The sequence below is a fragment of the Lampetra fluviatilis genome, chromosome 4 (assembly GCF_964198595.1).
Source record: "Lampetra fluviatilis chromosome 4, kcLamFluv1.1, whole genome shotgun sequence".
NCBI lineage: Eukaryota > Metazoa > Chordata > Hyperoartia > Petromyzontiformes > Petromyzontidae > Lampetra > Lampetra fluviatilis.
Window position 1 is genome coordinate 20,326,160 of NC_136278.1, and position 26,799 is coordinate 20,352,958.

The 26,799-nt window shown below is 46.5% G+C and overlaps 1 protein-coding gene across 2 annotated transcripts; it reads right to left on the reverse strand.

Annotated features, from left to right (window-relative positions):
- Positions 1-26,086, reverse strand: LOC144931640 (uncharacterized). Of its 2 annotated transcripts, XM_078855743.1 has the most exons (7): positions 25,883-26,086; positions 23,414-23,479; positions 9,641-9,719; positions 8,307-8,385; positions 6,770-6,836; positions 4,332-4,480; positions 1-2,880 (listed from the first exon to the last, which is right to left on the reverse strand). In XM_078855743.1, the coding sequence occupies exons 1-7, from the start codon at positions 26,030-26,032 to the stop codon at positions 2,019-2,021; spliced, it is 1,452 nt and encodes a 483-aa protein (XP_078711869.1). In that variant the 5' UTR covers positions 26,033-26,086; the 3' UTR covers positions 1-2,018. The 2 variants fall into 2 exon arrangements, with proteins under 2 accessions (XP_078711869.1, XP_078711870.1); XM_078855744.1 differs by lacking the exon at positions 23,414-23,479.
- Positions 26,087-26,799: the final 713 nt, after the last annotated feature.

Consider the following 26,799-nt stretch of genomic DNA (forward strand, 5'->3'; position numbering starts at 1 on the left):
ATGATATAAGCTTTTAATGAAGAAATACAATGATCTAATTCAAAACAATACAATTCAAAGTTGCTTCATTTTAAAACTTCTAAACGGAGCATCGGGTGCCTGCGTGAATGCGTCGTTCGTGTGCAATTGTTTTCGCGACTTTCCTGGCCGAAGGCCGTGAATGGTTGAGGGGCGGCACAAGCGCCCCCGAACAACCCCTAGTTACTTAATAATACGCTTCCAGGCTGCGCTGAGTCTATAGCTATCACAGTGATTACAATTATTAGAATTCTTCTCAATTTCAATTGATTCTCTAACTAATCTTGGCAAGTAATAATTAGTTCTGCATAACACTTCAACGTTATAAAAATAAATTGAATGTCCTTATTGGCAAGCATGCTCTGCCACTGCTGACAGCTGTTTGGGAGAATTAAATTTTCCTTTGGTGATCTTTTAGTCTTACGCTGTTACGTTCCGTCTGTCCAATATAACACTTACCGCATAAGCAATTAATCCGATATACACCTTCTGTTGATAACTTCGGTAATTCATCTTTAGTACAAGACACTAGTTTTTGAATTTTGTGGACCGTACCAAATCTTACTTTAATGTTTTACTTTTGAACTCCCGAGAAATATGGTATTTTAATTGTTTTGATAATCTGATCACTTTCAGTAGTATTGTTGATTTGGCATTCAATGCTGTTAATTTGAGCATTGTAGCCATTCAGTCTTAGTGCTTCTTAAACATTTAATCTCTTTCCTTAAACTTTCACCATCTGACAGTCTTTGCCCGATGTACGAGCATCTTGATGAGAGAGGATTTCTGTGCTGGGTGATGATGCGAATCTGCATTCAGATAGGCATCTGTGTGCATTCCCTTTCGGTAGACGCTGTGCGTTATTTTGCCATTTTGACCGCGTCCAAGCAAAATATCCAGGAATGGGAGTGTGTTATTTACCTCGATTTCTACGGTGAACTGAATGGCTGGGTTTTGCGCATTGAGATGATTTAAAAATTCAATAAGTGTATCTCTTCACTCTTCAACACACCGGTGGGCTAAAGTAGTGAAATATTTGTCTTTTGTCAACGCGACACATTATTTTACTGATTGGCTGTGTCGGGTGGTTGCGGGTTGCGGACACATTTATAATTAACGTGATTTAACCCAAAAAACATTATTATGAATAATACTGGTAGCGAAAGCCTACGTGTTAAACTGTATTCATTTAATGTTTTAAACTGTAAACATGTTTGCACAACGACATACTTTTTATGTGTAAATATTTCCATCCAGTCATTGGTACATTTGCCATTCATTCCAATTCGCGCCCTTCCCCCTTGTTTAATTAACCACACGTGGCTTTTTGGTGGGGGAGGATAAACTCCATTATGAACCACCCCACCAGTCTGCCAGGTGTGGTGAGATGGTCCTTTTGTCCTACTCATGGCACCAATTATGCCCGCATGTGGCAATGTTGAGAATGCTTAACATCAGCGTATTAGTTGGATTAGACGGAAATACATTCTCAACGAGCACAGACAATGCCTTTTTTAAACTTTTAATTCTTGATGCAGACTTGTCCACATATGTCAGTTTCATTCACCACTGCACTAGCAATAGTTAAATAAAGACAATATATTTGTACATAGCTTATGACGCAGACACTTAAAAAGTTGAGCAGATACACGTCGTACTTTTCACTTTTAAATATAAATAAAAATGTTTAAAAAACCTATTTGCAATAGTCGGAAACCAAGGACGGTGAATGTCACGAGAAGGCGATACGTGGAAGGAAAAAAATGAACAGACCATCATCTCGCACTCATACTATTGCACATCATTCATACGCAAAGAACCTTTATGAGCTTGAATCCGTAGTTTGACCGGGATTGCAAGCGCAGAGAAATGAAACCATGAGCTCTGCCCCACCAATAGAATACTTACGTGAAATAGTTTGGCAGTGGTTGCTGAGTTACCACTAGGTGAAGCTTAACGAAAACTTCACCGATTTCCTTCCTGCTACACGACTGTTCGTTCTACACGCTCTTCTCAGCCGGGCTTCTGGTCGCATGCAAAACGCTGCCCATGCGCCCACCGCTCCGTGGCGAACCTTTCTCAGCGCCGGATGATACTTCCTGCAGACGTGTCGTGTGCGACACCACGACCGCACGCAGCTTCCCGGCGGTGGCGGTGCCGTCTGGGGCCGGCGACGCAATCACCGCCGTCGCCGCTCCCTCTCCTCGCCACGGCGTCACGGTCTTGTCGCATCGCCAGGCGCCTGTGAGCACACTTCTGTATTCCCCTTCTTCCTCCGTCGACGTGGCCGCGTCGGTCTTCGTCCGCTCTGCCTTGTGAGCGGCACACGTCGAGCTGCTCGCCGTGGCGACGTGAGGACCATCGCTCCACTCCGCGGGCCGCGTGGGATCGGGCCTGGGGTCGTCGCCGAGCGGCGACGACTTCCCTTCGTCGCCATCCATTTTCCAATCGTCGTGGCTTTCGTCCATCTCCGAGCCCGCGCCGACGTCGTGTTTCTGTTCCTTCTGCTCAGACGAGCCGTTCCCACCGCTCTCTGGCGCTGCTACGCACTGCTGCTGCTCCTGCTGCTGCTCTGCCGCCGGCTTCCTGAAGCCGGGCAGCTTGTGCGCGGGCGGCCCCCACGGGAAGTCGTCGGGCTGCGGGTAGTGCTTCCGGGCGAAGAGCAGCAGCTCTCGACGCTCCTTCTTCGTGCGGAGGGTGAACACGAAGTATTCGAGGCAGCTCTGCTTCACGCGCGGCAGCTGCTTGTTGCACAGCGTCTCCTCCAGGAAGAACCGCACGAGCGGTGCCTTCATCCTCTCCAGACCCAGCTCCCCCAGACTCTTGAGGATGCGCGTCAGCCGCAGATTGTTGTGCGTGTGGCTGTCGTGTCGGGAGAGAGAGAGAAATACAGATGAGGTAGGTTGGATTGACGGGCCATCTAAATACAGCAAGCAGAGGTCTTCAATGCGGTAATTATTCCACATCAATGAAACTTTAAGAAGTTTTCCCATAGTTCAATATGATACAACAAAAAAACAATTGACATAACGTCTTGAATGCAGTCGCTGCAAAACTGTGTGGACTAGTGAGCGGTTTTCATTCTGCTCCAGTCTGCTGAATAAACATCAGAGCTGAGTTTGACTGAATTACCTTCAGAGTTCATTTGTATCACAGTTAACATGTGATATATCAGTGACACCAATGAGACCATTCCTCATCAGTCTGATAATTTACTTTTACCCAGGAGGGTTTTTCTTTGGATATTAGGCCAGTTATTTTAAAGTTATATTGACTTCATGTGTAAGAAAACCACGTCTAAAATGGGAATGCACATGAGCAGACAGTAAAGGTCAGTAGATATTCTGGCAACATGCTTGCTGTCCTTACTTCTACAGGCAGGTCACTGCCCCTGAGCATCAATGAATGTCTCTTGCACATTGAGTCTGCTTCATCCAGGTAAGCGCCAACACACTCGGCTAAAAGCGCAGCACTTATCTCTACTGGCGGCCTTGAGTCAGTGGTGGAATTTCAAGGGCCATTCCTTACAGGAATAATGGGTCAAGTTGACCACCGAGCGGGATGTAAAATCACAACATTCTAGTTAAATTTTGATTTAAAGCTTTCGTGACTGCAGGGATTCATATTCTCGGTTCTTTCAGTAAAGTCACGGAGAAGGGAAATAATAAAATAATACAAATATAAAACAATAAAAATTCTCACGACGTTATAATTCAGTGGGCTCACATGACATTGGGCTCACATGACATTGACTTCTCCAAGACAGAGGTTCTCTGCAAGCCATCTGGCTACCATGAGAGATTCGTTCATGAGGCTATCCACATATACAAACACAGAGACAATTTCAACCGAGAAGATGGATTCTGGCTTAGCAATCATTGGAAGGATTTGATAAACCATTTCGGGTCTTAATTGATTGTGTTCACGCTTACGGTGACTTTCAGACCGCATTCCATTTTATTCTCCCTCTTCCTCTTTTCCGAACATAGATGTACTCGTCCATCTGGCCAACTGCCAAATCGCCGTCTATGGTGCTGACGTTAGGAAAAACCGCCACTTTTTTCAAATTTTCTTGCTGTGGATTTCACACCTGATGATAATTGCTTGTGTTGCAGTCGAAACGTCGTGAGAATTTGTATTGTTTTATATGTTTATTATTTTATTATTTCCCTTCTACGTGACTTTACCGAAAGAACCAAGAATATATAACCTTCTAGTTTCCAGTCAAGAGCTCTAACCACTGCACCACCCAACGAGGTGGAAGCCTAAACTCCACAGGCAGATCTGGATGCCATGGACTTAAGAGTCCTTGCCTGTTCAGGTTGAGAAACCGCGTCCTCCAGTTGCCCGTACGCGCCACTTCCCCAGTCTCCTCATTGACGAGCATGATCCCATAAAAATCCAGCATCATGCGGTAGGCCCGCATCAGCCGGCCCTGAACCTCCTTTGACTCCTTGAATTTCTAAACATTTTGCAAGCCACACAAACGAGAGCGGAGCCAATCAAACACAGTGAGGCTAGGGATGTAATGATTCACAAGTCGGGGTTCACAATTCAATTCTCGTGACGCAAGTTTTAAGCAACAGTGCCATGAATCTACAATCGTGTTGAAGAACCAATGAACACAAATAATTAGCAAATAAGCAGCACATCATTTGCTAGGGTGAAAAATATGCGGTCAGCAAAGCTTTACAGCATAACCCACAATGCTTTACGAGTCGAACTAAAAGCAGCTGCAGCATATGCACAGGAGCTTTATTCTGAATGTTTACAGTTAAAACAGCAAGGCGAGTGTTTCAGTTTAACGATTATCAAAGATTATCAGTAAATTAGATCCCCGATGTTCTGTGACAAGAGTGTACACGTTTTACTCTTATTATGGATCATTCGTGAGGTACATCCTGCTACCCTATATGTCTACTAGTTTCACCCTACAAAGAAGTGTTTAGTGCAATACACTATTTCGCACCTGTAGAATTATTTTATATCAATAATTTACTAGAATGAAGGATGGCAGTGACAGTGGTAGTAGTGATGCTGGTGGTACTCCTGGTACTGCTGATGTAGGTGGTGGTGGTGATGTTAGCAACGCTGGTGGTGGAGGTGTAAAGCTGGTGGTGGTGCTGATGCTGGGGTGGGAGCGTGGAGGCAAGGTGTGGGAAGTTGTGAGTCCCAGACTGCTGTGGGCTGGCCTACTCATCAACAAGAGGCGAGGAATGGTGGTGGTCGTTTACGTCCCCACCGAAGATGAACATCAGTAGAGAGATGCAGACAAAGCTGATGAGTCAGAGGCCTTCTATAACTTCCTGTCCCAGGTGCGAGCTAGACTGGCCCCTCAGGATAGAGTCATCCTGTTGGGTGACTTGAATGCTCCAGTATGTCATGACGCAGGTACCTGGGCCGGACTAATTGGAAGGAATGGGCCAGAGCTCATTAGTAACGATAGGAGGCTACTAAGTACCAACAACACTGTTCCACCATTAGAGCATCTACACATCATGGATGCACGCCTGGTCCAAGCAAGAACATCTGCTGGACTATATACTAACGGGACAGCGGATGCCAGCCCATGTCCTTCACACCAGGACCTACCGTGGAGCTGATCTGCCCACTAACCATCGGCTTGTCATCTGTAATATACGCCTGCCATTCCTCCACTGCGGTGGTGGGTGTCCACCTAGGACCCCATTCAAACCCACGGTAGCCTGGTCTAAGCTAGATGATGATTTTGGCAGAAGTAATTACTCCTAGTGAGTGGGCAGAGATCAGAATCTTTATTTAGACTGGAGGAATCTGATGAGCTATGAAGCTCTTTTTCACAGACGTCCAGTTGGAGATGATCTCCCAACCGAACTGCTGAAGGAAGTTGTCGTTTGTGTGCAAACTACCCTATATGACGTCACAACTGCCTGGACCACAGGACGGGTTCCACATGATTGGAAGGATACCCTGGTGGTCCTCCTCTCTTTAAGATGGACCATACAGATTGTAACAACTACCGGGGCATCCCCCTCCTCAAGTGTGCGGGGAAAGGTCCTGGTGCCAGTTTGAAACATTCAGGATGGCCTGCCTATGATCCATCCTGGGTTTAATCAGGCTGGATTGTGTGACCTCCCAAATCCTTGAAAGATCTGGACATATTCGCATCAGTGAGCTCCTCTGGAAGGCAAAGCTGCCTTTGGATGGGTCATGTAGCCCACATGTCCAGTCACCGCATGTCCAAGCAGCTTTTGTTTGGATAGATAAAGGGGCTAAATGGGCATAGCTCAGGCTGGAGGACAGATGGACTAATGTGATCCAGGAGGATGTGGAGATGACTGGACTTGCTGAAGACTGGTATCAGCAGTGTCAAGATCGGCCTCTATGGAGGAGGCTTGTGAAGGACGCTACTGGGCAGTTGGAGGCCGTCGTCATCGAACAACAGCGGAGGGCAGAGGAGCAACGCTCACAACAATGAGTGGAGTGCCGGGCCACTAAAATTCAGCAAGTCCATACAGTAGGGGGCACAGGTGGTGCATCTGCCAGTCATGTCAGTCAATCCATGGCACCTGGGTCTATCCTGTGACCTCCTGTCAGCAAGCCTTTGACACTTCACGTGGCCTCAAAGTGCACCTGGCCTAACACAAGCACCGTGGTGATGTCACCGCCACTTAGTGGCGAATGGCGGCTGTGGTTATTGTTGTGATAATGGTGCTAATAGTGGCAGCAGGTCCAACTCAAAGTTTGTAAAAGATGTGACCTTGATGCTCACCTCAATCTCTTCCTTGGTCAATACTGCTGCATAGGGGTTCATGCCCTGCTCCCTTATCGGAAAAAGCCTAGGGAACAATCAATCAAGCAATTAATCACTCAACATCCTTTACTAAGCCCCACAGGGGCCCACGGTCTCTCTCCAAGATAGACTAAAATCGTTCAAAAAGGAGCGGCTGCAATGACAAGCCAAAACTACTTTCCCTCTATCATCAAGTTGAATTTTTTTGTAAATTAGTGTCAGGTAATTTTACAAATATGAAATTTATGCTGTGGCATTCGTTCAATGTGTTTCTTGCAGAAATGTCACATCTGGGTCTTTATGTTTGGTGGAGAGATGTTAACAACCTCGCTTGGTATACAAGAGATCATGGGTTCCATCCCAACCTTGACCACTGATTTCCTCATCTCTTCCTCCCCAACTCAGATTTCTCCTCCCTGCACCCTGACTATGCTTCTTTTCATATTCTTGGTTCTTTCGGTAAAGTCACGTAGAAGGGAAATAACAAAATGACAAAAATAAAACAATAAAATTCTCACGACGTTTCGATTGCAACACAAGCAATCATCATCAGGTGTGAAAACCACAGCAAGAAAAATTAAAAAAAGTGTTTTATTTTTGTATTATTTCCCTTCTACGTGACTTGATACAGCTATCATGCTGTTCCATCTGAAGACGGAAGCTTGTGTTGCCTCCGAAACGTCGTGATTTTTATTTTATTTTACTTTTATTAATTAAAATTTTTACCTACGTGACTTTACCGAAAAAAAAAAACCTAAGAATATTTACCGAAAAAACCAAGAATATGAAACCCTGCAGTCACGAAAGCTTTAAATCGAAACTGCTTCTTTTGTCCTAAATTCAGGACTCTCTTCCTCTAGACGCGCTTGCACCTCTGCTTCCCTTCCACCCTCCGCAACGCTCCTCATGTCCTTGGTCATCACCACCGCTCAAGTCACAGCGCAGGCTCGTACACAAAGCAGAGCGCATTTGGAGGACCTCACCAACTCATGATTCACGTTCCGCATATACTTCCCTACTATCAAATTACACTTCGGCCCTGGAGGCTTGTCGTCAATCATACTTTCTTTCCCTCATTTCCGCCCTATCTGCACACCCTGCTCTCCTCTTCAATTCTTTAAACTCTCTGCTCCATCCGTCTTCTACCGCACCTATCACTTCCTCCTCTGCCTCCACTCAGGTGGTCCTTTCCAACTACTAATTACTCAGTGAAATTAGTGGGCAGTTGTGAGATCCCAATTGTATACTTTGCAAAATAGTCAAGTACTTATAAAATCTGCCACCTAAACCACCATGCAATCTCTGCACATTTTTTAAAGAGGACTAACGTTTTGAACAACAATTTTCAGCTGGAAATACAACACGCTGCCTGGTTATACTCTCCACGAGTTCTCCCAAATAAAAGAGACATGTGGTCTCAATGGGCTCTCTCACCTAATGAATACATTCTCATTTAATACAAAATATATATTTTCAAAGGAGAATTAAAAATCTTGTTAGTTTGCTCAAATCTTACCACTGGATGTACGAGTGGTTCCATTCCAGCTGCTCGTAGTCAGAAAACCAGTCGGTGAGTATCTCCTCGATCAGCATGCCTGTGCAGAAAATTCTAAGTTAAAAACACTTGTACAATAATGTATTTAATTTTACCATGAAAGCCTCACCGAGTCTGAAGGCTAATTTTGAAGAGTGTTCTGCTAGGAATATTACAACTTCAATGTAATTGCATTTCAAAGCTGACCAGAGCATATAAATAACCCCATGAGTGGATAACGCTCGAAATGCACATAGATTAGCAACCTTCTTGCTGTACTGCAAGTGGATTGTTGTCTGGTTAGGTGGTGGCTATGCATGCCTGTAATTCAGCACTGCAGAGGCAGCAGCGAGGGTTGGGGAATCGCGCACAAATATTCTGAAACTCCCTTCCCGTGGCCAACGAGCTGCCACACCTTGGCTTGCCATGCGAATGCAGTACAGCAAGTGGCCTAATCGCTATCTATTTCCATTTGTAGGGGTATAGTGTTGCCCCTTTTTGATTTGTGTTTTCTTCGGGTGTTCCGGTTTTCTCCCACAAGTATTTACACTTATTAATTGGCTGAAAAAGACTCAGTGTGACTCTCCTGTATGAAATTAAAAAAGACAGGTGTCATGGGCAGCAAATTAAATTTATATCACTTTAGAAAAGTGTGTGGATGTGTGGGGAGCAGTGGCAAAGTGGTTATTAAATTGCACAGCAACCCTGATGACCTATTCCAGTCCATCGGTGACAACTATGGCAAGTGGTCTTAAACTGTCCTGAACCTCATCTAGGTTGACTCGGCCTTAAATAAACTCAGCACACATTAAGTGCAGGGTGTTTTTTTACGTGTGCTTGTGCACCACTGTCCATTAAGTCCCTTGGTTTTTTTTGCTCAGCCTCAAATAAGTACCTGGTGCAGTGTTTAAATATTGGCACTGATAAAAAGCTATTAGGCGTGGTGGTGGCCACAACACGCCCCCTCATGTACCATCCTGGTCTTAAAAGGTGCTTGATAACAGCACTTGCTCTAGGAGTTTGTATAGCTATGACTTTGCCTTTGTGTGTGTGGTGAAGGTGTGTGTATGCGAGTTCGTTGTTGCCATTAACAATGAGCTCAGTGTAAAACCAATCAAACATCGCGAGTTGGCACAATAGCGAGTGCGGGAGGTTCATCGGCAAGTCACGCCGGTCAATTAACCAAGCCTTTATCACTCAACGTGGCCTCAAAGTGCACCAAGCCTGATGCAAAATCCGCACGAAGAATGGTGACTGTTGCTGTCGTAGTGCTGGGTGTGTATGGGGTGGAGGTGTGTGTTTATGTATGATCTTACTGCCAGGCTTGCACCTCAACTGGTTCAGATAAAATTTATAGTTCATCATCCTTCCAGCAGGGATGTCATCTTGTGTGCCCTGAAAGGATAAACAGGGACAAGCATCGTCAACACAACCTCCGACAGTGAATTATCATTAGACGTGGCTGGATGGCTCAGAAACAAATGTTAATACGTGTTTGTGATCTGAGTTCGTGCATTTCAAACGTGGGTTCTCACGCAGCATAAACCAGATTGTTGAGTACAATGTTTGTGAACCCAGCCACAAAAAAATTTAATAAACAGCATATAAATTGGGGTTTTCACTCAATTTGGCTCTGCTTAGCTCTGAGAACGTAACTAGCGAAAGACATAGAGTGAGCCAATCACTGACTTGCCCAGCAGAAAAGTGCAACCGTGGGTTGTGGAACCAAAGATCCTTGAAACAAGCCAGATGAAAGCTAGCTTCTGGGTACTTCCCTAATCTGACCTGCCAGAGACCTAACAAATGTATCATGTCAATTATCAGTACTTCCATTATAAGGCATTCACACTGCCTTTATTTTAAAATGATGGTTAATTACAAAGATGTACATTGATATTGGTGCTGGAACACTGCTGTCAACACTGTTCCTTAATTTAAATGTATCATATGGAGATCGTGAATGGAAAATACCTCACTGTCTAGATGCAGGCAATTCAATCACAATATAATTTCCAAAAACAAAAATAAATTATTATAAAACTAAGCCCCTCATTCAAATGGTATTATTTGACTTGAAGCACACATGAGAGTATAAGATGGAGGATATTCATATCACCAGCTCCCAATATAAGCATCACTCTGTTTGAGGGCACGCAAGGCAATGTGAACCCTCTCTAAGCAAATGGGTACAGGCAGTCCCCAGGTTACGGAATGGTTAGGTTCCTGATAACGATCCGGAACCAGAATTTTCCGTATGTCGGAAATTGAACAATTTTCCTCCAAAATCAACAATAAAATCCAATAGCCGGTAATAGTCATGCCTTGCCTTCCATTTCTCTCAGTACTTTATCGCGCTATCGTTCGTTTTCTATCGCTACCCGTATCGTAACGCTGAACATACGCTCTACATTTCCTATTATTCTTTCATTCTTTTATTTTATCGAATATCTACCCTAACACTACCCATAATTAAACTGATGGAACATGTACTGTATACAATTGTTTATGAATACCAGGAAAATTGTAATATTAATTGTTAACAGAAAGCAGTCACTTTCTAATGGTCGTTTACCATGCATTAGGCTCGCCTAGACTTCGCATACATGTACACAAAAACAAAGGTGGAGTAAGCTTGTTTACACGCATACACATACAAAGACAAAGATCCCCGTATAGCCTTAACAGGATGTTGGGGCAAGTGCTGCTCGCAAGCACCTATGAAGGCAGGCACGGTACACGAGGGGGTGGGTGGCCAGCACCACGCCCGACCGCCTTTGTCTCCTCAGTGTCTGTTTACACACGACACCAAGTACTCATTTGAGGCTGAGTCAACCTAGGGGAGGCCCAAGACCGGTTCGGATAAACGTCACCGGTGTTGGCCGTGAGCGGGAATCGAACTCGGGTTGCCGGGTTTCGTAGTGCAGTGCGCTAACCACTACACTACCACTGCCCCAACATACACACAGATACACGCACACATACACACAGTACATACAGTAACTAACTCAAAAAATAAACTTCAAATGAAGACAACTAGCAGTAGAAACATGGGAGAAAAAAGACAGTTCTAAGCACAGAAAACAAACAATTACTTAATGTAACAAAAGGAAAAGAATTAGTAACTCTACAAAAAAATTCCATTTGACTTAATCCTCGTGAAACTCGGGCTCGGTGAGAAGGCCGCGTTTTGGTGGAGGCGTAAGGCGGAGCTTACACCTCACTCCGCGGTATTCATCCGCAACCTCACCGCGCAGCAACTATTTGTGCTTATATAACTCATGCAAACATTCCGCATATTTTACTTTTTTTACATGATTTATGGGAGAATTTCCGTTAAGTTGGAAGTCGGGTCTTCCGTAACCCGATGATTGCCTGTATATTATTCTGGGCTAACAAAATAATGGCTTTCCTAGGCGTCTCATTCACAGCAGTAACAAACAGACCATACTATTGTGCGGGAGCTGTTCATAAAAACAAACCCACATTTGGTTCTGTCCTCTGCCCTCAAACCAAAGAGTTGAATGTGTTGAGGACAATATAAAGGTAAATAAATGTACACTGCCCTTGGTAATCCCTTAGCATGGCAAATACAAGCCAGTCCCTTGAGTAGGTTCCTTTCGCAATGTTCCTTGGCCTCCTTGGCAAATACAGCATAATTAGGTCTCTCCCTTTGGAGATATTTACATGAAAGCAGTAATATGTGGTAATCGCAAATTCACAGGTGGTGGAGCATATTGGTATTACGTTGACAATGGTGTGGCTACTATTGGAACTATAAGTGATGTAACGTGATTTTAAGCGCATGCAACTTCGTCTGAACACTTAGTAATGCAAACATAGCCATCACTGCAGTCTGAAAGCACTGCATGTTTGTTTTAAACTTGTTTTTTACTTGCATAAATGAATGTTGCATACCAAGGAATATTTTTAAATGATTATCTTTTAATAGTGTTATCATCTTTGTCAATCCACAGCTGAAGCTATTCCCCATGTCATTTATAGAGGTTGTTTGATCATACTCCACCATACTGGTCAGTATGGGTTGGTGAAGTGAGGGCCAGCACCAGTTCAAATATCACTCTCACCGAATGTTAGCCTTGACCAAGGAATTTCCAGGTTCACAGCGCGCTGAGCACTACACCACAGCTGCCCCCCAACATGAGATATATTTTATCGTACATGTGTAGTGACTGTACTTGTCACTGTGTGGTGCCAGGACTTGCGAAGTCACGGCCGGTAATGTTGTCATTGAGGGCAGCCCGGGTTGCAGACTGCAGTACAGTACCAACACTAGCGGTGGTTGGGTGAGTGCTGGTTAGCGCGGAGGCACCGCGAGCAGTGTGCGGTGTCGGCTCCCAGTGAGGGAGCGAGAGCGTCAGCCAGCCAAGGTTACTCTGGGGCATGATACTCTGGCTGACCTGTTGTTACATGACCAGACGATACTGGAGGGGGGCCGAGGGGCGGTCACGTGGTCCCGGAGAGCTCTCAGGAACATTCCAGAGGAGCCTGGGAGGTGGGCGGGGCTAAGGGCGGAGCCAGCACCAGCCCGGACGCATATAACGAGAGCTCCGTGAGGAGCTTGGGGTTCTTCAAGTGTTGGTGTTCGAAGATCCACGTCAGGGAGAAGAAGCCTCTAGCCACGCAGTCTGGGAGACCGAGCGTAGGTTGTGTTATGTTCGTGCTGTTGTGTGAATAAATAGTGTTGCTCCCAAGATCACATCTGCGATTCAGTTTGACTCACTACAACTGGTGTCGGAAGTAGCCAACTTGCTAGGCTATAGCTAGCGGTAGACAGAAGATGTCTACACGTCGCAGAGTTCCCGTGCGAGCGTCGGACGACGAAGACGACGACGAGCTGATTCCGCCCACGGCCGCCGAGAACGGAGCGGAGACGCTGCCCCTGAAGCAGGGCCCAGCCGGGGCACGGGGCGCCTCGCCTCGCCTTCTGTTGAGGAGCTCGTCAGGGACGGCGAAGTTAGGGGTGGCGGAGCCGTCCGGGCGAGGCGACTTGGCCGCCATCCTCACAAAGGGCGGGAACGCCATTGCTGTTGCCCGCGGGCACTATTTTGCCGCCGTCGGGGAGCGCGGAGCCCGCCAAGCTTGAAGCAGGAACCTCCTCGTCATCTGACGTCCAGTCGCTCCGCCGTCGGCTGCCCTTCATTAAATAATTTGTGGCCTCCAGAGGAGATTGGGTGGCGTTTAAAAGAAAATTCCTCACACGAATGCCGACGTGGCGGGGTGGTCGGAGGCGGATGCGCTGAAGGCGCTTCCCGCCGCCCTCAATGACGATGCTTTCGCGGCGTTCCTCGCCATCCCGCCGTCCGAGAGGTCGACCCTCACACGCAGGCGTTTGACCAGATGGCCGCCACTTTTGAGCCAAGGATCTTCGCACTGTACTTCCCGCCAACGGCGGGGACGTGTCTTCGCTCAAGATCGCCAGGTGTATCCACGCGCAACAGACCCTGCAGCGTGACAGGGTGTTGGTGGCGTGCTCCGCGTCTTCTGCGGAGCCCGAGGGTCACACGGTCGGAGAGGCCATGTCCGCGTACTCGCTGCATTGGTGGGGCGCCGATCGACGGGGCGACGGTGATCGGCGGCGGGACGACCTGCAGCGGGCGAGGTCTGCTTCGTCCCATTCCAGTGACGGACGAGTCACCTGCTACAACTGCGGCCTGCCGGGGCATGTCCAGTTGGGCTGCCGGGTTCCTCGACGGCGGGCCTTGGGACGTCCGCCTTCCTACGACTCCATCCCCCCCTAAGGCGAGTCGCAATGCACCTCACACTCGGCCCCGGGGTTCCCTTCATTCATGGGGGGGATCCGGTGTGCGTCGGGGTCGCGCGTGTGTTCGGGGGGAGTCGGGTCGTGTTCGTGACGCGCGGCCGCTCCGACCTGATCAGTGGTCGGAGCTGGCAGGTCGTGTGGTCACGGCAACCACAGGGTCATCGGCCGTGCTCGGGTTTGTTGAGGGAATTGGGGTGCGGATGCTGGTGCGTCCTCGCCCATTATATCTGAGTTGATTCATAACATTTTGCCATGCCGCCGTTTATACAAGTCCTTAACACTGGGTCGGACACTACGATTATTCAAGAGGGTTCCGTGATCGCTCACTCGTCCCCAGGGTGTCCGAAAGCGGATGTTGTGGGAAACGTCGGGATCGGCGTTCAATCGCACGGACCTCCGGTGGTCGATGAGGCATGGATCGACAAATAATGTTCGGAATGCGGCGATTTGTCCGCGGGCTAAACGCGGAAACTAAGGGCGCTCTTGCGGGAATTTTCCGACATTTTTAGTAAGTCGAAATTTGATATCGGTCGGATATCTCTATTGAGCTACCATATTGACATGGGCAATGCTGCCCCCATTCGCCAGAATCCTTATCGCCGAGTCCGGCTGAGGAGGACCATGTTCGTGTGGCGGTGAATGAAATGTTGGCCGCGGATATCATTTCGCCGTCCACCAGTCCATGGGGGGCTCCGATAATCCTTGTTAAGAAGCACGACGGTAGTCTGCGGTTTTGCGTCGATTTTGGGAAACTTAACAAAGTGTCAGTCGCGGATGCCTACCCCCTGCCTCGCATGGACGCTCTGGCAGGCGAGCGGTATTTTTCAACCCTCGACCTTTTGTCCGGGTTTTGGCAATTTCCGCTTGACGAGGCCTCGAGGCCCAAGACGGCTTTTCGAACACCCCAAGGGCTGTTTGAGTTCAACCGACTTCCAATGGGGCTCCATTCCGCGCCTGCCACTTTTCAGAGGCTGATGGCATTGTTTTTGGCGGGCCTCCAATGGGATTCGTGCCTGATATATTTAGATGACGTCATCGTTTTCGGTCGCATGTTTGATGAGCATTTGGATCACCTGCGGGCTGTTTTTGTTAAGATGCGCGCCGCCGACTTGAAGTTCAAACCCCAAAAATGTCATCTGCTCCTAAAAATCTGTCCGTTACTTGGGCTTAATAGTCAGCGAATCGGGCATTGCGACTTATCCTGAGAAAACTGCTTGTGTTCGGACGTGGCCGACACCCACCTCGGCTTGGCCTCTTATTATCGCTGGTTTGTTGCGGGGTTCGTGTTCATTGCTAAACCTCTCCACGCCTTGATGGCCAAGGGCCAGAAATTTTATTGGGGGGAGGCGGAGGAGGCTGCGTTCCGCTCTATTCACGATGGCCTTGTTAACGCTCCTCCCCGACGTTATTCCGACTTTTCGCTGCCGTTCATCTTGGACACGGATGCCAGTAATACCGGCATTGGTGCCGTGTTACCTCAGATTGTTAATGGCGTGGAGCACGTGGTTGTGAATAGCAGCAGGGTGCTGTCTCCGGCGGAGCAGCGGTACTGCGTTACGCGCCGCGAACTGTTGGCCATTGTCGTGTTCGTGCAGCAGTATCGGCCGTATTTGTACGGGCGGCACTTCGAAGTGCGCTCGGACCACGCGGCGCTCCAGTATGCGTTGCGTGTGGACCAGCCCTCGGGCCAATTATTGCGCCGACTTGAAATCCTACAGGATTTTTCGTTCAATGTCACATATCGTAAGAGAACTCGCCATTCGAATGCCGATGCCCTCTCGCGATTGCCAGCGCCTGGGGAGTGCGCATGTTTTTCCGGTTCGGGTCCCTGTCGGCCATGCGGCTCAACCTCCCCCTCCCCTCTCGTTGCGTCTGCCACGAACGCCGTTGAGAGGACGGGCGACGTCCCCGTCGCGCGTGATGCTCCCTTGGGTCTTGATTATGAGGTATGGGGACGTCGACAGGCGATGGTGAGACACCACGGGACGTGAATTTGTTTGTGCTGCAGGGAGGATTGCTCATGTATCTAAATGGAGGATTGCGCCGTTATGTTATTGTTGTCCCTATCGCCCTGCAGGGCGAGGTCGTGTGGGCTGTGCATAAACGGCTCTTGCACCTCGGAGTGCAGAAGACGCTGGCCGCGCTCAAATTGGATTTTTATTGGCCGGCCATGGCCTCCGACGTTGAGGATCTACTTAAAGGCTGCGTGCAATGTGCCCGGCGCAAGCCGCTGGCGAGATCCTGTTGTCCTCCGCTGCAATCCATCCAGGTGTCACGGGTAAATGAAATTGTCGCCCTCGATATTCTCTGGCCGTTTCCCATTTCGGCACGGGAAAACTAATATTTTATCGTGGGCGTCAAGTATTTATCACGCTGGTCTATGGCTTGGCCGCTCCCAAATCAGTCGGCTGTTGCTATCACCGAAGTGTTCCTGAATGGGTATGTCCTGGATAAGGGGGCTCCTGAGTGCCTATTGACGGATCAAGGTAAAAAAGAAAAATTCCACGCTGCTGCGTGAGGTTTGCGACCTGCTGCGTACAAAGAAGGTATGCACGTCCCCGTACCACCCGCAAACTGATGGCATGGTCGAGCGCTCACACCGGACTCTGACCGCCATGTTGAGTCACTTGGTCAGCGAGTCGCAGGTTGATTGGGATTTGCATATCTCTGCGGTTCTTGCCGCTTACTGGCTGACCCCGCACATATCTACTGGCTACTTTCCCTTCTTTTTGATGTATGGTAGAGAGTATAACCCTCGCATCGATGTACAGTTTCAGGCTGTGCCCACCCCAAAAGGTATCCAAAATTTCCGACTCAATTCAATTCACAATGGGCAAACTTTCTGAGGCGCAGGAAGCCGCCAGCGTTAACTCTCGGGCCAGGCAGCTGGCCAACGAGCGGCTCAACGGTGGCCACGTTTCCCTGCATGATTGGTCGCCGGGTGACAGGGCCTGCTTGCATTGCCCGCAGGTGCCAGTGGGCACGTCACCTAAATTGCTGCAACCTTGGAGAGAGCCGGTTGATGTCGTTCAGGTCGTGAGGCCCTAATGTGTCCAGGTTCGGTTTGGTAAGCGGAACTGGTTTGTCCACCCCTCTCGCCTGAAACCATTAATCATGCCGTGCGAGTTTGTTTCATCTCCATAACGAAGGGGCCGAGTATCGGGTGTGCCTGACGAGCTGGGGCGTGCGTCTGCCGACGCGGTTCCTCAGGAGACTGTTTCTGTTCCGTCCCCAGGCACCGCGCGACTCATGCCTCACACGCGGCCGTTCGTGTCGGCCTCGCGGGCTCGGAAGGCCAAGGACTTAACGACCCGGCCTACTGCTCTGCATGAGGAGCCGGCTTCGTCGGGTCGATTTCTTGCTCCCCCCGGCCCTCCCAAGGCGGTCGAGCCCAACTCGTTTGGAGGACTAACGTCATGGACTCATTCAAAGACTTGTTTTGCATGATCCCGCACAATGCACACTCCCACACCGTCATGGCCTGTCGCGCTCACGTGATCCTGCTCGCCATCGAGATCACAAGCATTGTTACACGTTGAGGGTGGGAGATGGTGGTTGTGGGGATTTCGTGCGCCGCGGTTGCCGGTTTGACCGGTTGTTTTTTTGTCTTGTTGTCATGTGTACATATTGTACAGTTGGGTTGGGTTATTTATTATTGCCTTGTTATGTTGTTGCAGCACACTTGTTGGTTATGTTAGTTTACGTCGGTTGCTTGCTTTGGGGGGAGTTAGCAGCCAGGACGGCTGGAAGATACGTAGGGGGGGGGGGGGGGGGGGTGATGTAGTGACTGTACTTGTCACTGTGTGGTGCCAGGACTTCCGAAGTTACGGCCGGTAATTATCATTGCGGGCAGCCGGGTTGCAGGCTGCAGTACCAACACTAGCGCCGGTCGGAGAGAAGAAGCCTCTAGCCACACGGTCCGGGACCCAACTTGTGGTCCGGACCGGGATAGCGAACCGTGTCTAGTTCTACCGTAGTGTGATTAGATGGGCATTCGAGACCAGAGCGTAGGTTGTGTTATGTTCGTGCTGTTGTATGAATAAATAGTGTTGCTCCCAAGATAACGTCTGCGACTCAGTTTGACTCACTACACATGCATTAACCACAAAAGTGAAAGCACCTTAAACATGGACCTAAACCTGTAAATCCATAGTTTACCCGTATTCTTGCACAGGGAAACTGAGTTCAGGTTCATACACCGTACAGCCGTTTCAATACGGGCAAAAATGTGTTTGTCTATTTGTTTGTGTTTCTCCGTTGTGATGGGACTTTGTAGGATGAGACGTATAAGGACACGGGGTAACAAATCAGGTCTGAATTGGTCTGTAATAACGTAGGCACCGATAAGGGGTATACAGGTATGTGGATCCTAAAATAGATGGGCCAATTCCCTACAAATATTACCCGTTTCAGCTTCAGTTTATTTGGTATAGCCCTGTGAGCCATTCGGCTCTTGAATCGGGTGCAACTGCAACAAAACAAAAAACACATGAACAAGAAGACATCTTAAAGTGACTATGCGCAAACAGAAAAATCCAGGAAAAAACTGTAAAGTCTTCCAGAAAAAGCACCGCACACCAACGCTGTGTGCAAAAATCCCAGTGGGATGCAAGTTAAACAACAAGACAACTTAGATTAAAGCCATCAGTCTAACTCCATACTACAATAAACAAAACATGGCCAAACCAAAAAAGCCATAAGCAATGTAGCAGTGATCATAGGAACTGTGACCGAATTTTCACAATAAACAACATGTACCACCAAACCCTGTAGCCATAGCTGACTGCATGAGTCACTCCACAACAGCAGGAGCATCAGTAGGAGTATTAACATTGTTCAATGTACCTTTAAGATCAGCACACTAAATCAAAACACAAGATCATACTTTACAGCGGTCACCGGGAGCGAAAACATTTTATTTTAAGCCACTGAATAGCAGTGGCAGATAGGGGTGTAAAACTCCTCTAGAGCAGTTTTGAGTGAAGATCTCATAGGTAGTGATTCAAGTTGCAGTTTATTGGCAATAGCATTCCAGACCCTGGGAGCATCAATAGCAAAGGCCCTTCCTCCAGTATTTGTACGGCAATAAGGAATGTGAAGCTGGTAAATGAGCGAAGACCTTAGGTCACATTTGTTCCTCGAAACAGAGAGGATATCCAGCAGGTAGTCTGCAGATTTTTTTGTAAGTATATCATTAATAAATAAGATCTGGTGCACAAGCCGTCGAACATTGAGATATTAAGTTTGACCCAATGTAGAGATAACAGTGGTGAGTTCTATATGGGCAGTTCAATGCAAATCTTAAGGCCGAGTGATAAATTGAGTCAAGCTTCTTCAGTACAGTACTTGGGGCTGATTTATATACGATGTCACATAAATCAAGTAGAGGCAGTATGGTAGCTTTTATCAATTCCAAAACGGAACAAAGGGGGAAAGCAGGATGACCCCAATATACTTATAGATCTTGACTTGCTGTATTTGATCATTATTTAAGGAATGTAATTGGGGAAAAATAACTTCCTGCTTTAGCCCTGGTGAGAAACATAGCACCTTGGTTTTGGAGGTATTCAGGACTAGTTTAAGAGCAACTAGCTGATGTTGTAGTTTGTTGAAATCACCCTGGAGCTTAGCAATCACGTCATCCGGAGAGCGGCCAGCAGTAATCAGTATCGTGTCATCTGCAAAAAGATTTACCCTGGAATGATCCAGGTCAGTGCCCAAGTCATTTACATAAAGAGAGAACAAGAGGGGGCCGAGGATGTTATCTTAACACTGTTTGACCTCCAACCGTGAATCTGTGAATACAGTGTGGGTGCGAGAAAAGAGGTAATTTTCTAACCATTCTACTGCATGTTTGGATAAACCGAGGCAACTTAGTTTACTAAGCAGGATGTTGTGGTCGACTGTATCAAAGGCTTTGGACAAGTCAAGAAAAAGACTGGTGCAGTACTGCTTATTATCAAGGCTACTGTAAATGTGATTCAGAGTCTAGTGCAGCAGATGTGGTGCTGTATTTTTTTCGGAAACCAGATTGTTTTAGATGTAATAGATTGTTGTCGGACAGGAAACTGATAATTTGGTAGTTCAATAACTTTTCAAAAATTTTCATCAACGGGGACAAAATTGAGATAGGTCGGTAGTTATTTGGATCATCTTTAGGGCCCCCTTTGTGAAGTGGACTAACATAGTAATTTTTCCATTCTAGAGGAATTGATGCTTCTTTGATGGACAGTTTGAAAATATGGGCTATAGGTTTGTATATTAGGTTACCAACATTTAGCAGAGCAAAGACAGGAATACTATCTGCTCCGGTAGAGGAGGACCCTTTGAGGTAGGACAGTTGTTTCAGAACATTACTTTCGTGGATTGGCTGAAAACTAAATTCGCTTAATGTTTGGACAGGGGTGTAGGAATTTGCATGAGCAGGGGTGACTCCCAATACATTATCAAAAAGGTTACCAGCTTCAGAAAAATGAAGGTTAAAATTGTCAACTATTTTTTTGGGCTCTGAAAAATATTCCCCATTTCGGTAAAGCTCAACGGGCAGATTATCTGTTTTGGATGCCTTTTCGATACATTTGATTGTTTTCCAGAAGATCCTGGCATTTCCATGCGATTCCAGAAGAGTGGAAGAAAAGTAGGCATCTTTTGCATGTCGTATTTTTTTGACGCATCTATTCCTTAAAATCCTGTATTCTAGCCAGTCATTGACCAAATTACTTTTCTGAGCACATGCCCAAGCCTTGTCCCTAGTTTTCATGAGCTTAGTAATCAAAGGATAATACCATTGTGGGCAGTTGCCTTTAGTTTAAAATCTAACTAACGGAGCATGTTTGTTAAGAATTTGGAGAAACGTACACCTGAAGGTCTCCCAAGCCGTAGTCAGGTTGGGGATATCAGACCCTGTCAATATCTGAGTGAAGCACATCATTAGTAAATGCCGAGAGCTGAAGTGTCTCATGGAGTGCTTCTCAATCAATTTAGGGGGGGCTTTGGGTCTGGCTGATGATCTCACCCCAAATATGAAGGAGTGATCACTAAGAACACCAGTCAGTGCGAAATTGTGAGGGGCATTTGTCAATTTGTCCGTCAAGCAGAGATGACTGTCCTGGATTTTTCAGGTTGAGTCTTATGGGGCCATTTATTAATTGAAACAGGTTAAATTCATCTGCAAAATGTGCGGCCACGGCCAGCGGGTTTAGCCAATTCCAATTTAGATCACCCACTAAAACCATTTCACCTTTAGGGAGGCCCCCAAGAAGCTCTCAGTGCAGATGCAGCTTCAACATCCTTCCCACTAGGCGGTCTATAGCACACACTACGAATATCTGTTGATTATTTAGCAAAGTTATTCTGAAAGCCAGACCTTCAAAGCAATATATTTTAAATAAGGAGTGAGCTGGTGAACATGCAATAGTATTACGAACATAGATGGCAATTCCACCTCCTTTAGATCCTCGGTCAAGCCGAAAAAGATTGTAGTTGCCAATCGTAATCTGCAAGTCATTGATGGCAGGAGTGACAAATGTTTCTGTTAAGCAAAAAATGTCCAGGTCCAGATTTGCCACTTCTAGTTATAGTTGACTTAATTTAATCACAAGCCCAAGCCCTCTGATGTTGACATGTAGAACACCGACACCTTTCCTGCCAGAACATTCTTCAGAATTATACGAGTTCTTTACATTTGGACCAGGATGAAGCTAAATACCTCCCTAAAATAAGAAAAGTAGAATTAATAGTTTCCACAGGTATTTTCTGTGAATGGATGAAGAGCGGCAAACCTTTGACAAATAGCAGCAGCTCGCAGATGGTGACATTGTTAAGAGCAGAATGCAGTTTGGAAGGAGTGCTGGTGAAGTAATGGGACAGAGATAGGGTTTACAAGGATACAATGATGGAGTGTAGAAGTGTCTATAAGTTATTTCATTAGCAGGTGTAGTGGCAAATTTAGCAATAAGTATTGACGCGAAGTAACGTGGGTAGCCGTTTGTAGAGTTGAGTGTGGCACTAGATATGGCCGGGAGGGACAGCAGTGGGATACACAGCAGGAGAATTGACATCTTTAAAACACAAAATTTAAACACACACACAGCTCACTCACACGCAGCTCATTCTTACCCAATCTCACGCACAGCTCACACTTATGCAGCACAACGCACACGCCGCCGCCATCTTGCTGCTGTTGCCGCTGCTGTTGCAGCTGCTGCTGCTGCTGCTGTTGCAGCTGCTGCTGCTATTGTTGCAGCTGTTGCAGCTGCTGCTGCTGCTGTTTCAGCTGCTGCTGCTGCTGTTTCAGCTGCTGCTGCTGCTGTTGCAGCTGCTGCTGCTATTGTTGCAGCTGCTGCTGCTATTGTTGCAGCTGCTACTGCAGCTGCTGCTGTTGTTGTTGCAGCTGCTGCTGTTGTTGTTGCAGCTGCTGCTGTTGTTGTTGTAGCCAATGCTGCTGTTTTTGTTGTAGCTGCTGCTGCTGTTGTTGTAGCTGCGGTTGTTGTAGCAGCTGCTGTTGTAGCTGTTGTTGTTGTAGCTGCTGCTGTTGTAACTGCTGCTGCTGTTGTAGCAGCTGCTGCTGCTGTTTTAGCTGCTGCTGTCGTTGTAGCTGCTGTTGTTGTTGTAGCTGCTGTTGTTGTAGCTGTTGTCGTTGTAGCTGCTGCTGTCGTTGTAACTGCTGTTGTCGTTGTAGCTGCTTCTGTCATTGTAGCTGCTGCTGTTGTTGTAGCTCCAGCTACAACAGTAACACGAGGTCGCGGCAAGCGGGGTTTTCGCGCACCCAATGAACCCAGCCACCAGAGTAGCAGCAGCAGCTGTAGCAGCAGCAGCCGACCCAACTGCAGTTGCAGGAGTCATACACGAAGCAGCCGCAGCTGTGTGAACAACAGCAGAGCAGCAGCGGCCGTGCGGCCTGGAGGCGCCGAGGCCTGAGGAGTAGGCCGCGACTAGCACCCCCTCCCTCGTCCTCACACGGCAGGCTTCGCAGCTCTCAACCGCCTCGCACACACAGCTCACTCACACTCATTCACTCACTCGCACACACAACCCACACTCACTCACACACACAGTCCACACTCACTCACACACACACAGCTCAAAGTGCAAAGATAACTAAACTTCTGACACCTTATAAAATGGCTTTGTTGCAGGCATGCCGACTACCGCAAAAGCCAGTTCCCTGCTGCAGTTGTAAACGAAAAACAATTGAGAATTCAGCAACATGATGAACTGAGATACTATTAAAGTAGACCCTCCTGTTCCAGTGCTATACCATTAGTACTGCACCGTCAAGTGGCACAGTGATATATGATGCCCTTACCGGATAGTTACGTCGATACCGCTGCAGATCCTTTGCTGCAAACACGCTTCTCCCACACAAGGTCCTCTGTGGAAAGGTGTAAATTTCAGGCCGAGATTATGGTTCAAGATTACGTTAATATCCTGAGTTTATCCACAACGCTATGGCCAGTAAATAAACCACGTACTGAACTGGTCTTAACTTCACTAAGTCTCATCAACAGGGTGTGGCCAGTTAAATGCAGCTTCTGGGTCGCCCAGTGATTTACACAAACGCCAATGTGGCTCCTCATTGTCATATTCAGCGGAGAACTTCAACATTGTACAAAATAACCCTTTTAGGTCACACTCTGCTCATGAAGCAGCAAGAAGCTGAAATCAATTCAGGGATTGCCATGTTTAACCAGGGCTTTAAAATAATGATCCAGAAGGTCCACTGATGGATGGACACAAGTGCTATTGTAGTTTATGATGTACAAACCTTCCCCAATTTCTTTATTGCCACGTATATGGATCAGATTAACATCCTGAATTCACCTATCACACATACCAAATCGAACTTCTCTCAACATTAAATGGAATTTTCATGATTGTTGATGGGTTTTTTACAATTCAAGTTTACATTTATGACAACAAATGTTAATCATTTAAAACATAATTGGAAAAGCTGTTTACGATAATGGAACACAGTGAGAGAATACCATCATCACAAAAGTCTATAAAATATGTACCACTTTGTGGAAGTCGGCAGTGGTTGTTCTATGAAGAGAATAGTCCACATACAGGAATGTGTTATTTCCATAACTGGCTCTGGACCACGAAAGGTGAAAACCACTGCTCAATAAAATTGGGATACTTTGACAACTGATAAAAGTATTGTAGCAGTAATTTACTGTAGTAGTTATTCAACTGTCCGCTAATTGATTGAATTTCAAAATATACTTAGAAACGTACAAAAGTCACTCGGCCTTTGTCCATTATACAACAAAAACATCAGCAGCTTCTGAATGAATGCAGTGGTCCTCTTGTCTTAGGTGACCATCGAAATAAATTTGAGCAAACTGACTGGCATTTTTGAAAGTTAACTAAAACAAGATGACCAAAATGCAGTTCTTCACGAAATAGTTTTTATTATTTTTGCAGAAAGCACAAAGGCTCAGCGCTTTTGGTACACATTTTGCACGTGTTTTTTTTACTTTTTGGCCTACACTATTTTTATGTTATGATAGATTTTCTCGTCATTTACATATCTGCTTATTGAATTCAAGAACTTAATTTGAACTTGAATCTTTAAAAATTCTCAAATAAAGCTTGTCTGTAAATATGACATTAACTGAAAGGTAAGTGAAAATTCCAACACGTAGAAATATCGACTGAAATAAAGTAAATATGACAATTTTTAAACACAACCAATTTACAATTCCTTGTCGGTTTTATCTGTGCTTTAAAATTAATGTAACAATAAAATTGGACGTGTATTTTAATCCATTTAGATGTATGACAAACATCTTAAGACAGAATGTTTAAGTTTAAAAAGTTGACAATACTTTAGTACATACAAAAATATATAAATTACCTGAAGCAGGGCAATGACGATTATACTTTTTGTTACAGTTATTGTATTCTATACTTACTTCTGCTCTTACATACCGCCAATTATCTTAATATAATTTTACAATGACACTTTTTTTTCATTTCTATTATTAATTTTTTTACTGGTGTGCCAATATAATCACGAACTTTGTCTTTTTCATTACACGGATTAACCGTATATATAATATTAAATAAAACTATGTATTGGTCACTGCAAAAAAAGCTTGTTTTCCTTATTCTGTGCCATAACTTACGTACTAAAGTCTTACGAGTTTACAGCGTTTTAATAATTAGTAAAATTCTAGAATCTGCTACTATCCATGTAGCATGATTATAACCACAATAATGTAAGAAACTGTTTCATTTATGTTCCACAAGCGTATAGTATTTTAAAAAGATTGTTTAAAATGATACTAACAAATTACCGGTTAGTGGGTGTTTACGATGGAAAGCGTTATTACAGCATTACAAAATAACACCTGTCTGCCCGTTCGCTTATCTGTATTAAAGGCGCTGAGTCAAGAGATGGAAATTCCACATTATCATGACGAGGTCAGGCACACATTCCCAATTCGACCATAACAATTGTAAACCAAAGCAACCCATGCACTTCGTATGACAAATACCAAATAATACAAACTCACAATATTTTTTTTTATGCATCGGCAATAAAAAAAAATGTTAACACGTATTTATTACTACGTGGCTTTACCGAAAGACCCAAAAGAATACACGAATTAAATCCCTCTCAACATCCCACATGGTGTCCCCGACCCTTGCCGCCTTTCCTGAGAACGTCCGCGGAAAAGCCTGCGCTAGGCCAAGCGCAGCAACCAAAGCATGGTCCGGCGAGTGGTGGCGGTGGTGGTGCGCGTACAACGCTTATTTTTTTTGTAACCTCCGCCTTCTTTGGCCTCGAGTCCGTCTGCTGCGCGGCCTCGTCCTCGTCGCTCGTGTCCCACGTCGAGTCGTAGCCCGAGGACCTCTCCATGCGCGCCTTCAGCCGTGCCCGGAGCGCCCGGCCCAGGTCGGCCTTCCTCTTCCCCATGATAACGGTTCATGCACCACGGCCTCGACAAACCTCGCTTTAGATTTCGTACAGCTAACGCGCACGAATGGTGGTGGTGGTGGGGGAGGGGGGTGGGCAGGCAACAACCACCCCCCACTCTCCGTGCACGCGCGCCCATTGGTCGGGCTTCGCTTATCCACACTAGGAAATGTACGGCAAGCACGCTGTGCGGGGGGCGGGGCTGGGGTCCGTTATGCGCGCCTCAGTGCGCGTGCGCGGAACTACGGTGACCCCACCCCCACCCCCAACAAAACAGGGTTTCAAACTCTGGTTATTCACAATAATCGAGGTTTTTTTATCAATTATTTTTTGGGTTATAGAAAAATGTGTCGTGAAACCCGCCGCCACCCGGCACGGCCAATTAGTAAGGTGTGTCTGGTAAACAGTACGTGCCAATTCGTTACTAGTGCAGCAACACTGGTGTGTTGGGAGAGAAAGTCCAATCTGAGCACGACGTTTCGCCAGTAATTAAGAACCGGCATCATCATGCGGCAGCCAGATTTGTGGAGAAATCCTCCTGTTTCGTTCCTTAAATATGTTGTAGATTTGCTCTCAAACACACCGGTGTGCTGTACTAGTCACGAATTGGCACGTTCTGTTTACGTGACAAAGTTATTAATTGGCTGCGGCGGGTTTAACGACGAATTTATATTTACGCGATCTAATCCAAAAAAGTCTGCATTATGGATGATATCGGTCGGGAAAGCCTACGTGGTAAACAGACTGGTTAGTTTGCGGGCAAATTT